Source organism: Leucopleurus acutus, assembly GCF_964270905.1.
Source record: "Leucopleurus acutus genome assembly, chromosome: 1".
Taxonomy (NCBI): Eukaryota; Metazoa; Chordata; class Mammalia; order Artiodactyla; family Delphinidae; genus Leucopleurus; species Leucopleurus acutus.
Genome location: NC_139142.1, coordinates 127,887,258 through 127,903,109, shown reverse-complemented (window position 1 = coordinate 127,903,109; position 15,852 = coordinate 127,887,258). Strand labels below are relative to the sequence as shown.

At 42.8% G+C, this 15,852-nt stretch overlaps 1 protein-coding gene across 1 annotated transcript in view; it reads right to left on the bottom strand.

Moving 5' to 3' along the window:
* Positions 1–220: 220 nt before the first annotated feature.
* LIPC (lipase C, hepatic type) overlaps positions 221–15,852 on the bottom strand; it is a 166,383-nt gene continuing 150,751 nt past the window's right edge. Inside the window, exons 7-9 of the mRNA XM_082845952.1 lie at positions 9,109–9,226; positions 7,307–7,525; positions 221–2,628 (exon numbers count right to left, since the gene is read on the bottom strand). Of these exons, the coding sequence (XP_082702078.1) occupies positions 2,517–2,628; positions 7,307–7,525; positions 9,109–9,226 (449 nt within the window). The 3' untranslated portion in view covers positions 221–2,516. The remainder of the gene's footprint in view (positions 2,629–7,306; positions 7,526–9,108; positions 9,227–15,852) is intronic.

Genomic DNA, 15,852 nt, shown 5'->3' with positions numbered 1-15,852 from the left:
TTCACAGTGTCTGCGGCAACATTATCAAGGTGAACACCGAAGACAGGCGGCTTGGCTGTGGAGGACGGTGCATTGACTTTAGTGTTGAATGGAGTGCTTGTTTCCTTCTCTCTGGCTTCAGGCACCTCAAAGAGCCCAGCTGCAGTGTAATTGACGCCCCATTTCTTTCCCTGGGCTCTTACAAGTAAAAGCACAAACAGGCTTTTGCCTGAAAGGCTGTATGCTAGTGTTATCTTTCCTGAGTGGGCTCATACATACAGATTCTTTGGAGAGAGGTGCGTATAATCAGCATAGCAGTCAGCATTTTGCATGGGCAATGAACAGATGTGGCTGCATTATTCAGTTTCCCTATTTGAATTCCCTCCTAAGATGTACTTCAGAAAATGTGATGTCGATGAACACATCTTCCCAAGTGGAAATAATCCATGCCGAGAGGAGTCTCAAATGTTCCCATTAACCATTTGTCATGTTGGTTGCTTATTGATTTCTCTGCCCCCAATGTTATGACCTCCTGTGTCACTTTAAGTTTTCCTACTAAAGATGAAATAATTTCTAATTATATTTTGTGTGAAACTAATTAGTATTGGAATGCATCACACGAGAGTAGAAAAACGTTGGTTTTAAACTCTGCCCTTTCTTTTCTTTTTTTTTTTGTATTGCAAAATGTGACATTCATACTAAAAGTGAGTGCATAAAATATATATGTACAGTTTAAAGACTGGTTATAAAAATGGACACCTGTGCAACCACCACTCAGAGTGACAAGTACAATGTTGCTGGCACCTGGAACTCTGGTGTGCACTTCCTCTTTCCTAGATTACCGCAGCCTCACTGTTGTGCTAGGGATGTTATTGCTTTTACGTAAGTGTTTTACCACCTATTTGTCCGTCCTTAACACTATAGTTTAGTTCTCCTCGTAACAAACTACATATATATTTTGTGTCTTTGTGTAAATACACAAACCCACAAGTGCTTCCTTAACTTCTGCCCCCTGGACGCCTCTCTGTCTCACTCTGGACTCAGCCCTTTCTTGTTGTGTGTGCAGCTTTGGGTCATCTTTTTCACTGCTGTGTAGCAACCATGAGTAAGGATATACCACTGTTCATTTATGCACCGCATGGGTGGGTATTTGGGCTGTCTCTCGTTGTGATGTTTTCAAGGCTGAGAGGAGTATTGTTCGACTTGTGCATAGATTCTATGGGGTATATAGCAAAGAGTATGTTCAAAAAGTGATATTTTAAATTCCCTCTGGTTAGTCAATGAGAAAACATGCCCATCCGACACAAACATGACTTTATTGTAAATCTTAGTATTTTAGACATGATGGGAAACAGTGTTCACTTTAATATCTGTAATTTCTAGACACACACACACACAATACCTAAAAGGGCGGTCAGGTGCTTTTGTAGTCAAGATTAGTATGCAGGACACAGTACAACCTTGATCCAGCTGTCCTTCTTCCCCCATATCCTTTAGTTTCACGGGTCTTTCCAAGGGAAATAAAAGTGAATCACGTAAGATCCTCTTAAATTGATTTCATCAGAGGCAGGTATGTCTTCAGGACTTTTGTTTCCAGGGGCCCTGCTCTGGTGAACAGCATATGAATTATGAGCTGTATAGAGCTGAGGCTATGCCAATGTCGGGTGAGGTTGTTGAACGTGTATAGTGTGCTCCTCCTCTCTTGGACACACAGATCCAAGGGATTTACATCCAAGGGATGTATCTAATATTTCCTTCACATGCTCTGTGATGGAGTTTGCTGGTCAAAACATCATTAATTTGTTTATTGGTCCGTTTGAGATTTGGTATCTAAGTCTTTGAGATATTCCAAGTTTTCCATTAGCTTTTGTGGTAAGCATTAGTAAAAGAGGAAAATTGTATTTCAGTAGTAATTTAATCATTAAAACGACCAACTCTTCAGCTTTCATGGTTATCATCAGTAGTTTTAGGAGAATTCTACTATAATTGGTTTGGTTCAGTGAAATAACTATGATTCGTATGATGGTAACTTTTAGTTTAAGTAGAATTTTTCTTCTTTTGGTGAGCTGAATGGTCTTAAAAGGTGTGTACTTTGGGACACACAACTGTGATTAATCGAAATTTCACTTTATGGAAATGCTAGTTATATAATAAAGAATTATCTTTCCAGCATGCTTCAAAAAACTGAACAGAACAAACTAGCAAGGAAATATGGGAAATTTGACTTAATTGTAAAAGACATTTTAAATTAGAACAACGGATCTAAAATGGCTCTTACATTTGTACTTATTTGCATATATTACCATTCAGTTAGACATAAAATTGGGAAATTTTTGGTTACACTAATATTTGAACATAGTTACATCACATAGTTTTAAAAAGCTGAGTTTATAACAGTGAAATGTGCTCCCCTTTAAATCTTAAATCTATTAAAGCTTTACACACGTTTCTTTATATAACTTTGGTTTTCAAACAAGGCAGCAATTCCAGATAAGGAATAAAATCATTTATTCTTCACACTGGGTCTTCATTAAAGCTCATCTGATCTTTCGCTTCAATTTTTTAGAGTTTGATTCACATCTCACAAAGGTTTTCTCCTGGGTTGGGTGAAGTTGTAGATCATTCATGTTTTCTGAGCAAAATGTCATTCTGCATAGAAAACATCAAGCAAACATAGCACTAAGTTTTGGATGGAGCTTATTGAAGTGTTTCATCCTTTGTCAGATACCCAATTTGACATGCTATTTAGTAACACATGCTATTTAAAAAAAAAATTAGATCCTTATGACTACAAATATTTTCATAACTTCAGAGAAAAACAAAGCCCAGGTCAGTGAAAGCAATCAGTGTAAGGCTTCCCGGAGCTCTGTGTGGTGTGATTTCAGTTCTGTAAGAACTGAAAGTCCTTGGGGCAGCCCTGCATTGTTCTCCTTTATACAGCTCATCAAAGGTTTGAGGGTAACAATGGTTTCTTTCACTACATTACCCTGTCTCCAAGGCAAACATTAGCACTTTCTTCAACTGTTCCTCACAGGCAGGCTTAGTGCCCAGCCTTCCTTTTTTGGACACACTCCAGTTTGTCAATGCCCTTCTTAAAGGTCCCTGGGTATGAGGCCACTGTCATCAGCATCTGCCTGGCTCAGCCCTATAAGCCCCACCCTTTCCTCTTATCTGGCCCTCCAGCCACAGAGGATATCACTAAGTGCTTTGGGTCTCTCTTGGAGACCAACGGCTGACAACTTTGACCATTGGTTTGGCCTGAGATGCTATTTTGTGTTACTAACTTCAATTGCAACTATCTGAAAAAAAAAAAAAAAAAGCAGTAGTCACAGAGAATTGTAGTTTATAGCTTCTTTTTTTTTTTTGAATTGCATCTGAAGTCAAGTCTTTACTAAATCAAACTTTTTAAATTAAAAATTATTGTGAGTAATTATGAATACATTCTTAAAAAATTCAGACAATAAAGAAATATATAAGGTTGAATATTAAAGACCCTCTTCTCCATCACCTTTCACTAATATCACTCCCCTCCCTGCTTTCATGATTTGCTTTCTGTCTTTTTGGACCTCTTTCTATGTATTTACACATATACGGATGTTCATATACAAACATTACATTTGTTGTATTTTTCTGAAAAAATTTCTTGTCATCAAATAATGTACTTGGAGAACTGTTCACATCAGTACATACAAATCTATTTCATTCTCGGCTGGACCTAGAGATTATCATACTAAGTGAAGTAAGTCGGACAGAGAAAGGCAAATATCATATGGTATCGCTTATATGTGATCTAAAAAAAAGTGATACGAATAAACTTATTTGCAAAACAGAAAGAGACTCACAGACATAGAAGACAAACTTATGGTTACCAAGGGGAGAAGTGGGGGGAGGGATAAATGGGGAATTTGCAGTTAACAGATACATACTACTATCTATAAAGTAGATAAACAGCAAGGACATACTGTATAGCACAGAGAACTATATTCAATACCTTGTAATAACCTACAATGGAAAAGAATCTGAAAAAGAATATATATATATACTGAATCACTTTGCTGTACACCTGAAACACTATAAATCAACTATATTTCGAAAAAATCTATTTCAGTCTTTTTCACCTGCTGCATAACCTTCCAGTGTATGGATGTATGACAATGCATTTAGCCATTTTCCTATTAATGGAGATTGGGATTTTTCCCCGATGGTTTAGTATTTACAAATAGTACTGCAACAGACATTTTTGTACATAGATATCCTTTGTGGATATTTTGAGTATTTCTCCGGGATAGGCACCTAGCATAAAATTCTGGGTCAAGATTATGCATATGTCAAATTTTGATAATATAAATTCTATGAGACCAAAGGCTTTGTCCACTCTGTTCACTGCTGTATACACAGCAGTGTCTAGCATAAGATATGTGCTCACTAAATGTTAGTTGTTGAGTGAAATTCCCCTACAGAAGCTCTGTAATTTGTACTCCCACGAATAATGTATGAAAATGCCCATCTCTCCACACCTTTACCAGCTCTGGATGTTATCTGTCTTTGAATTCCTGCCAAACTAGTGGGTGACCAGTGATAATTTCATTGATTTTTGTTTTGCATTTATATGATTACTGTGGCAATCAAACATCCCATTTTGTTTAGCCAATCACTTTTCACTTCTTGCTACAGGACCAATATTCTCTGCTCTGCTCTTCACCCCACAACAGTCCCTCTCATCCTTGACTTTGTGCTTTCGGGGAAGAAAATCACCTCTCATTGAATTCCTTCCGTGGAGGCACAGAGCAAGTTATTTAACCTTTTTTTTTTTTTCTTGTAGTTAGCAAAGAGATTGAGAATGAGGTTAATATCTGCATCCCAGCTCTGGGATTTCAGATGGTAGAAGGTACTCAAAAATTGGTAGTTATTAGTCTCATGAGATACATATTATAATTCCTATTTGTTACTAGAGAACTGAGTCTCAGAGAGGTGCAGCTATTGTCTGAGCCTCCATAGGTGGAAGCAGTGAAATCAAAATTCGACTTTGGGACTAGCTGATACAGAAGTCATTGGATTCTGCCTACATATGGTTTGCTCACTGCCTGTCTCTCCGGGAATGCCTCTTGGCCTCTCCAAAGCCTGTTGCAGCACTGACCGAACAGCACGAACCTGAACTGATGTCTTTCTTCTTAGACTTCCTATAGACCATGCAGTACTAGACTCTTACTGTTCAAAGTGCAATCCATGGACCAGCAGCATCAGAAGCACCTGGGAGCTTGTTAGAAATGTAGAATCCCAGGCTCCATCTCTACCTACCAAAGCAGAACCTACATTTTAACACGATTCCCAGATGATTTGTGTGCATATTAAAGTTTGAGAAGCCCTGGGATGGAGCATATCATTAGTAAAATTAATGCATCTTGTTTTCCTAATTAGGTCCTTGAGTTTCTTTCTGCCAAAAGCTACAACTCAGATTTTTTTGGTACCCCGCCCCCGCCCATGGTGTTGGGTACTGCAAAGACCCATAGGGCTCACTGAGTTAAAAACTTAAAAAACTATAGGTCCCAGACTCCCTCCCCCTTTTTCATGATGTCCCTCCTGCAGCCGTGAGGAAAGGTGTGATGTACGTATATATTAACTTCCAGCTCTGCAACTCTGCTAGATTAGACCAGAGAAGGTCAGATTAATGGGACCAAGACTAATGGGGGGGAGGAGCTGTTGGAAGCTGTGCTCTGGCAACAAACGGGTAATGAGTCAAACAAACCAAGTCAGATCTGGGTTCAGACAGTTATGAGCAATGTCCCTAAGCTGTGTAACTCCTGTGAGCCTCAGATTCCTAATCTGCACAGCAATACTACCCATTTCAGAAGGTCACTGGGACGCTTCCATGAGATGAATGCTCTAGAGCACCTCATTCAAGCCCATGGTGCAGCAGGAGCTCTGTAAGCACCACTCCTGTCCCTCTCCTCTTTCCTTCTTCAGAGCCATGTGGTAAGCACCAGGGGAGAAGGTAGTGCTGTGTTTTATACTACCTTTCAGGTCAAGTCACCTAGAATTGCCATGGCAAGCAACCACTAAGACTGAGGAATTACTCTCCAGCTGAGAGAATCTGGGGACGGGTGGTGCTCAGTTGAGCTCTTCTAAAGGGCCAAAAAGTCATGCAAGAATAGCTAAGTGTATAAGAGGAGAGAAGCAGTTTAATTTTCTCAAATTGATCATGCGGAGAAATCTGTTGGCAGACTGCAGAGTATGCTCTTAGTAATTGCCAGGATTTTGTATCCCAGGGAGATAAAAACTCCGAGTGTGGTTGTGTAAGGGACTCAGGGGGCATAAATCAGCCACAGGCCACTCCTAGCAGTGAGACCTGAGGGGTGAGGGAAGAGAGTAGTTCCGAGGTGAGAGGCATGCTGTTCTCCAAGTCTGCTGACAGCAAGCCCAAGAGAGCGATAGGCTGGCCAACAAAGGGCAGTAGGAGAGGAGAGACAAGTTTCCTAAATACAGTGGGGAGGAGATAGGAAAAGGTCTGGGGAAGGACAGGATTCTCCTTTCATGGGGAACTGCAGAACCACAGAAAAGCACGTTTGCCATAGTAGAACACATTGGGCATTCTTTTGCTCTGCTGAGAGGACTGAAGGAGCCGCTGGACATCCTTTCTTTCCTTCACTCCCTGCCCCCAACCCAGCCCCTCCTGTCCCTAGAGACTTGGGGCTGAGGGAGATGTTCAGTCACCCAGAGCTGCACCTCCTGAGGGTAATCACTGGTCCACATCAGAATTTCTTAGGGCTCCAAATGTGTGGTCCTTCACAGACCACAGCCAATCAGAAGCTCTTCAGGTGGCTATCCAGGTGGAATTCTGCATAGTCAATAAGTTCCCTAGTGATCCCTTGGCATTCTTAGATTTGAAAGGTGCCACCACAGTGTGAGAGTTTGAGATTGTGATTTGTTAAAAGCGTTTCTCTGGGTAAACAACAAAGAAGAAATGTCACGTCTAGGTCCTTGCCATTCAAAGTGTGGTCCTTGGACCCGCAGCATTGACATCACCTGGTGAAATCTGAAAAGCACCGGGCTAGTGAGTTGTCCTCAAACTCTGGAGGCAGGTGGCTGTTAACTGTGGGCAGAGGGAAGAGTCTAGACTAGAAATCAGAAGACCTAGGTGCACATCCTGGTCCTTCCACCTATGGCTTTGTGAACTCAGGATGGTCATTTCATCTTTCTGAGCATCTACATGCCATCGTCAGGAGATAATAATGCCCACTTCCTAAGATAAATGCAAATAGTAAACTGTAAAATGCTGACATAGGTAGATGCTTAACAGATGTTAGGAGGAGGTTGAAACAGCACTTACCTTTGCTGTGTTTCTCCCGCTTTGACTCTGATGCTCTTCAGAACGAGGCCCGAGTGAAGGGACTCTCTTCCCCAGGGGATGATGGTTTGGACCGTGTTCCAGACGTTGGACCACACCAGACTGTTTTCCCACTTGAACTTGATCATGATCAGCTCACCAATATCCAAATCCAATGTGATAAGAAAGGAATAGGTTTTATTACTAGTAATTCCTTTGTTCCTTGAAGATGCAAAGGAAACCAGACACAGTCAGTTGATTTTTAACAGCAAAGTGATGCTTAGGCACATTCAGGATATGTTAGGTTTGCCTGAATGATTTGGGATGGTCTTTTCTGCTGCATTTCCCAAACTGGTATTGGACAGACTATTAATAGAGATAGCAATAGGTGTGCCAGGATAAAAAGGGTTTTCCTAGACCAATAACATTGGGAAAACCATCTTATTTTCTGTGTTAGCATATTAAAAACGCCCTAAGAGTTCTACGGTAATGAGTCTAGTTAGCTTTGTTTAGCTCAGGCTTCCTAGTTTCCAACAAGTCGGGAAAACTGCCCTGATGAGGGCAGGGGCTTTGGCAATGGTCTCTGGGCAATACCGCTCTCTGTAGGTTTGATCAACATATTAGAGCCACACGACAGTCTTCTCTCCAGATCGATGCTTTTTTCCTCCCCACATAAATAGAAACTTCTGTTAAAACAACAAGTATAGCAGTAATAGAAAACCACATATAAAAAGGATGCACCAGTTTGGAGCAAGATTTAAATGCAGATCCTTAGGTATCATTAGCAGCTTTCCTCACTAATCTCCAAGACATTAAAATGTCCCAACATTGACAGAACTGCCAGATGCCCTTTCCACTACTTAGAACAATCTCCCGGGGAGAGATTTGGGACAGCGCAGAGTTAACACTGGATTTAGGGTGAGACAGGTGGCTGGAGGATTCCCTTGCTTGGCTCATCGTAGTTCCTCCTGTAGTATGTTGTAAAGCATCGTTTAGGAATCCACCCACCCCACTAGGCTGGGAGCACCCTAAGTTTAGTGTCATCTCTACCTCTCGTGCTGAGCACCAACACATCCTTGCTGAGCGACTGAATCAGTGTGATGATCAGAGGTTCAAAGCTGGGGGCAATTCTCAGAAAGCTGAGGACTGTCCCTGGAGTGGGTGAAAGCTAGTGTCACTTCCCAAGGAGAGCCCAGGCTGAGGGTCAAGATGCTGAGAAAAAGCAGCCAGCGGGCCTTTTCTGGCCAGTGAAGGTGCGGAGCCTCTGCAGGAGACGTTGAGGCCACTGCCCATGTTGTGAGCAGGTGTGCAGCCGGGCAAAGGACAGATGGGGAGGGCTGGCAGTGCAGGCTGACTGAATGGAAAATTTGTGCCACGTTGAATGATCCCAGTGTTATTTCTGGGTTATGTTTTTCAGAACTCACTGGAAAGGCGCTCAGGGCCTTCCTGGGGACACCTGCTCCAGCCATCACCACTCCTCCCTGCTGGGATCTACTTCCTGTACTGCAGACATGGACGGCCACCTCTGGCCTCCCTCTCCATTCCAGTCCCTGTCGCACTGGGCCCATCACAAACACAGGTAGCAGCAGCATAAAGTAATCGTTGGGACTGGGTGAGGCTGCGGAGGGATGACGAGGTGCTGAGTGTGAGTGGATGTCCCATCTGACAGGGTGTTTGGGGCAGTCATAATGGGCTGAGAAAAGTAAGTTGTGTCTGGCCTGACCCTTGAAAAGCAGGGTCCATCCAGACCCTATGAGAAAATTAAGCCTCTCATCACCACGGACGGGGCTGTACCTCATACTCACAGAGTGATGGGGATTTTCTGCATTTCCTCTTTTGTTCCGAGGAGTGACATGGCAAAAGTTGGTTCTACTGGTTTCTCAATTTCGTTGCTGAACTGAATCTTCAACTGGTAATGATAAACTAGAGGGGAATAGGATGGAGAGCGAGAGAGAAAGATCATTTAAGCAGAAAATTTGAAAATAAAAAATGTTGTATTTTTAAAATTTAAAAAGCAGAGGGAAAAGTATGGATGAATAGATACCCCCCCTTTTTTTTTCTGGGTGGTAGAATTATGAATGCTTTTTATTTTCCTCTTTTTCCTTCTCTGAATTTCCTAAATGTCTAAGAGGACTTCTGTTTGTATTGGGTTGGCCAAAAAGTTCGTTCTGGTAGTGAATACGTTGTTCAATAAAGTTCTTGGTGAAAATGAAAAAAGTGTCTTTTATTTTTACTTAAAACTGAATGAACTTTTTGGCCAACCCAATAATATAATAAATATTATCCAACAAAAGAAGGCAGAATAGGAGTACAATATATTTGGCATTCTCGTCGATTTCCAGATGAATTCTGTTGGACTATTCCATGTATTTGGCAAGGGTCCCCTTTCACAAATCAAAGGATATATTGCATTTTAGGCAGCTGACAAAAGCAAGAGAACACACTGTCGTTTTTACTTTTGCCTCTGTTTGATGGTGTCAGTTTTGGGGTGAGACAGAGCTCCAGCTAAGAAATATGCCCTAATGACCACACCTTTGTGTTCTGGGGCAGTTCCTGGGAACTAGCTCTGTGGGGTTCAACAAGCACATTTTCCAATGGAAATAAGACAACTAGTTCTAGTTCCTGGGCCTAAAATTCTTCTATCTTATCAAGTGTCCAGAATGTCCTTCTACTGGGTTGTTTGGAAGAGGGAAATTTCTTCTTCTTTACCCAAATACAGTCTATATTTAATTAATAAAAGCAAACTGCTTTCTATAGGACAGGTGTTGTTAAACAATTTACATTGCATCGTCTCATTTACTTATCATAACTACCCTATGAGGAGGGTATTCTTACTATCAGCCCCATTTTAGAAAGAAGAAAACCGGGGCCAGAGAGGTGGAGTGACCTGCTCAGGGTCACACAGCAGCCTGTGCTCTTGGCCTGGACCCATCGCCTTGATTAGCTTGCATTGTTACACCAACCAGCTGGGGAGCTGTTTTCAAAATTACCCCACCTCATTCCCACATGACTGATGGCTGCTTAGACTTCTTTTCCCTGCTGTCTCCATTTTCTCTAAGTACTTGTAGCACTTGAGCTCCAAGACTGCAAACAGGTTTAATATGGCATGTCAACTGGATTGGTAGGACTGCCTGGGGCCCCATGTCGAGATGGGCTCTGAGACCATGTCTAGGCTTTTGGGAGGATTGGTGTCTGCCTTGGGGGAAGGATAGGGGATATACGATATACTTGTTGTGTATTTGCTTTTCCTGTTCTAGATAATGATTAACCCACTAATCCTGATACAGTGCGTGCACATAGTAGGTGCTTAATAAACATTTGTGGGGTGAAGAACTGACATTTTGCTTGGGAGTATCAGAATGTGCATGAACATTTAGCAAGATGGAAATCACCTCTGAGAATTCAAGATCTGAGTTTCAAGCTTTGTTGTAGAATTCCTCCTGGAAAGGATAGATTATGGAACTAGCCACTTGATTATCCATGCCATGCACCCAACCTGTGGAAATTCACCATCCTCATGAATCAATCTACTTACTCCCAAATCATGCATTTCTGCTGGAGGTTGGTAGCTACACACAAACCTGGTAGCAGCTGTGGCTAATGGTGTGTTGCCAACACCTCAGCTGCAGGTCCTGGTGTGCCTGTAATTGCTGGGTTTCTGGGTTATTTACACAACCCTACCCTTTGGCATAAACCAATCTTCCCATTTGGGTTTTGCAGTGGATTGCCTGCAGTGGATTGCCTCCAGTGCCCTGAATAATAGGTGCTCGAATTCTCCAGGCTTTGGGTGAGAAATAAGAGAAGGGCTATGGGCCCAAGTCCCAGGAAGGGTCCCTAAACCCTTGGGTGGCAGCGGTGGAGGCAGGGACTCTGGCCTATCATCCCAGAAGCCTCTGGAGAGGTCTTATACTATTTGGGGTCTGTCTAGGGAACTCTGTAACAGGTGAACAGTGTTACAAGTTGAACTGAGGCAAAAAGGAAAGATACAGGCTGTAGGCACTGGGGATGGGGTGGGGGCAGGATGTGGACAGGATGACGTGAGAGAACTGGCCTTGGGTTAACCCCCAAACAAGCAGGCAGGGCATCTCCCAGAGTATGCAAGGAACACTCATAGCAACCAGTTTAATATGTAGTAACTGGAAATCTACTGATACCCAGCCCAGTGCTGAAAGCCGTTGGGGATAGATGAGTAAAAGAATGTAATTAGCAGTATGCATGGTAATAACATAGGCTAACATTTATTTTGTTTACCTGTGCCAGGCACTTTGTATTATCTCATTTAATCCTTACAACAGCTGGTACTATTATTTCATTTTAGAGAAGAGGAAACGGAAGCACAGAAAGGTTAAGCAACTTTTCCAGTATCACACAGCTAGTAAGTAGCATAACTGGGACGTAAGTCCAGGCCACCTGGCTCCAGAACTTGAAGTTTTAAATGTTTATAGCCAAGACCAATAGCTTTATATACCCTAAGGAAAAAGTCGAAGTGCGGAAAGAGATTAAAGTTCAAAAATGTCATAACAGAATTATTTAATTAAAAATAAATAAAAAACACCCTAAATATTCACCAATAGAGGAATGACTATGGACTAATAATGACAATTATGATAATTACCATTTAGCTCTCTATTATGTCCCAGATATTGAACTACTGTTTCTCAAAATTATCTTATTTCTTTTACTACAACTTTGTAAGATGCCTATTTTAACCTCCCTTTGCGTCATTTTACAAATGAAGAAGCTGCAGCTCAGGAAATTTAAGTAACTTGTCCATTGTCATGCAGCTAAGAACTGGTGAAGCTGCAATTAGATGTTAGTCTGCTGACTCTGAGTTCATGTTCCCAACCATGTGATTTACTCTTATGAAGTGATTAAAAGATATTTTTGGAATGGTTTCAATGCTTATGAAAAAGTGGGAAAAAAACCCAAACAACCATCAGGATACAAATTGTACATCTAACATGAGAATAATTCTAATAAAACAGCATGCAGAGTAGGAGGGAGATTCACAAAAGTATTAAGTGACTGTCTCTGGAGAGGGGAGAGAGGTAATTTTTATTCTCTTCTTTATGCTTTTCTGCAAGTTCCACATTTTCTACAATAAGCATGTATTCTAATTAGACTCTTATTGGAAAAAGAAAAGTTTTTAAAAGTATTAAGAAAGAAAACAGCACTAGAAGCTGTGGTCCTGGCCTTAGAGGAGCTTGCAGCTGGGAAGCAGAGCTGTGACCCTTGTCACCTTCTGCCTAGTCTCACGGGCATCCATGTCCATGGATCTTCTCTCCCTGAGGGCAGCCTTGGGGTCATATTAACGCTTGTATCTCCACAAGTCACGGCACACGTCAGGCATCTAAGGAGTGCTTCTGAGGCTTTTTGTGTGAAAACAAGGCAGGACACAGTTGCCTTAAAGAGCCTAATTGTGAATAGGAATAATAAAAAAATTGCTTTCATTTGTTGAGATACTACTACGCATCAGGCTACATACTAAGTGCTTTACAGACATTACTTTTGTCCTCGTAACAAGACAAAATAAAGATAACGTGTGGTGAGACTCCATTTTCTACACCTACCCCTACTATCCCCATCCAGCTCTGAACCCCAAGAAGTGACCCCACGGCCTCATCTCCTGGCTGCCTTGCAGGATGGTTTCTGGTTGCGACTGACCCACTGGGGAGGCACCCGTAGGAGATCAGGGCACAGAAGAGAGAGGTCAAGGTGTTTTTTTCTCTGCTCCCTCCAGCTTTGAAGACTGACTGCAGAGGAACTGTGCTCCATGATGAGCTGCTATGAGCAGCCTCTGCTCCACAGCTCCCGTTCTCTTGGGCTGTTCCTTCTCCTTACTTCTCCCAGAGGCTGGTTGTTAGATCTGGGGTGCATCAGCAGCCCATGTTGCTTTCCTTAATATCACCCACCCTCTCCAAGGAGTCCTGCCTGTTCTCTTTAGTTGATCCAGGTGAGTGGAGTCCTGTTTTCTGCTGAGACCTAGACAGATAGGGTGTCAGTGATCCTGGTAAATTACAGATAAGGAAGCAGAGATTTGGAGAGGGGTGCAAAGTGACCCAGATAGTTAGAAGTGGAGAAGACTTTTTTTTTTAACATCTTTATTGGAGTATAATTGCTCTACAATGGTGTGTTAGTTTCTGCTTTATAACAAAGTGAATCAGCTATACACATACATATATCCCCATATCCCCTCCCTCTTGCGCCTCCCTCCCACCCTCCCTATCCCACCCCTCTAGGTGGTCACAAAGCACCGAGCTGATCTCCCTGTGCTATGCGGCTGCTTCCCACTAGCTATCTACCTTACGTTTGGTAGTGTATATATATCAGTGCTACTCTCTCACTTCGGTGGAGCCGACTTTGAACACAGGTGTCTGGTCTGATTCCAAAAGACCCTTCCCACTGTGTCCTGGGGTTCCAGTTCTAGCAAGTTGAAGCTGCCTTTGAAAGCAAAGAGCAAACAGCCCCTGAAGAAAAGCCGCAGTCTAAACCTGCCTCCGATAAAGCCACCAAGACAGAGTGCCTGCCAGCTCTGACCCACTGACATCCATCCTGGGCTATCACTGCTGCAGATTCCTGCCTGCTGCCTGTCTGCTGAATGTCCAGCCTCCGAGCTGGGACAAATGTTTCGCGTCCCTGCACTGGAGATGGGTTTTTGTCTTCCTTTGCTCTTAAACTATGAGTAGGAAGAGACAGATTTCCACATCTGAGATGCCATGGTTCTACAGTTCTTGGGGCAGGGGTTGGCTTTGATGATTGTGAAGGTCCCTTTAGCTCTCACATCCTATGGATGAGAATTACCTGTGTCCTGCAGTGTCTCCCTGGGGTGGGACCTGTGCAGGAGGTCAGAACCTCCAAAGGTCTGTAAGCCGTGAGGGGCCTGAGTGAGGCGGGCTGTGGAGGGCACAGCTGTGCAGGAATGCGGGCACCTGTGTCTGCAGAAGTGTGATGGGCAAACCCATCACACATTGATAGCACAAGGAATCCCTTTTAACCTGCACTAGGAAAGCCACTTTTGGGGAGAAATCTTGAAATTAATTTTTTAAAATACGTAAGAGACTTTCATGTTCAGATCTAATTATTTGTTCTTATTTTGGATTTTGTAAGCGTTTTTCCTTAAAAAAAGAAAAAAGACAATTTGCTTCTTATTCCTCCCCCCACCCCCCAGGACAATGATGCTGTTACAAAGATGAAGGAAAAAAGGGTGAATAATTTTTCTCACTTTACCTTATGGCATGTTTAATAAGGATTTTAAAAAATGATTTAGGGAAATGCCTTTGATCCTGTGACTGCAAGGAGGCCAGCACAACGTGTTCCTCAGTTCAGGCAGGAGAAATTATTTCAGGTCTTAAAGACGAAAAGCATGAAATAGTCTATTAACCCTGAATGAGATCAGGCAAAATCAAACCTGGAGCAGAGACGTGAGGCCTCTGGAGATTCTCCTCACCAGAGAGTCTGCCTGGGGTTCAGACACCCTAAAAACCCTGGATCCTAATCTTGTGTGGACCCCACTGGTGCCACTTAAAAAAAAAAGTTTCTTTTTACAAGGTAGCCACTGTGAACACCAGGTTTTGGAATTTATAAAAAGGGAATATGTTTTTCCTTTTTTTTTTTTTGTCTCATGGAAAAAATGATGCTGAATCATTAGGTACTGGCCCTGGGAGACATTATGACTCTTTACAAACGTCAAAGAGGCCTTTTTTGTTTTGAATGTATAGATTTTTTCTCATGGAGATGGTAAGAATGAGATCTCGTGTTTTCTTGCAGCACCAAGGTCCTCTTCCTAGATCTCAGATGCCTCTGAGGGAGGCTGAACATCATGGAACTGAGAGGCCCAATGATGGTCTTACGCAGGGGGTTAATGTACGAGCAGCCAGCACTAGCAGGGGCTGGTTGAATGAACTCAGAACAGGCTCAAGGGAAGTCGAGAAGGGGTTTTATAAGCCTGTGTGTGTGTGCGCGTATGTACTTAGGTTGGGGACTAAATTTGGGCTCAACAGTACTGCCCCATTTACGTGATGCTGATGTCACAAGATTGGATGCTTGCCCCTTCTGTGGGGAGTTTCCTCTGCTGGGGGTGGAGATGGGGGAGCGTGTGTGTATGTGTGGGAAGGCCAGGGAGTATTGTGTTGTGTGTGTGTATGGGATGGAAATAAGCACCCCTGACTGAGAGATAGGAGCCTCCTGGTACCATCAAGAGGTCTTGAGCACTCATCAGCTTTCTGAAGCTCAGTTTCCTCCTCTGTAAAACAGGTATGAAAAGCCTTCTCACAGGGTTGTTGTGAGGATGTGATGAGATGGTATGTAAAAGTGCCTGGCTTCTAGAAGGTGTCGACCATCCTATATGCAGGACTGACCAGCAGAGTGGGCAGAGTGAGTCCACCCCCAGGTGCCAGGGTTAGTGGTTCTCCCTCATGCTGGTCCATACACAGTCACTTCGTGGCTGAAGAAACTGAGGCCCCCATCGGTTTTGCCACAGGGTCAAGGTCATATAGGTGGTTGGCAGCAAAGCCCAATTCTGGACACTCCTTATCCCAGTCCCAAGCCTC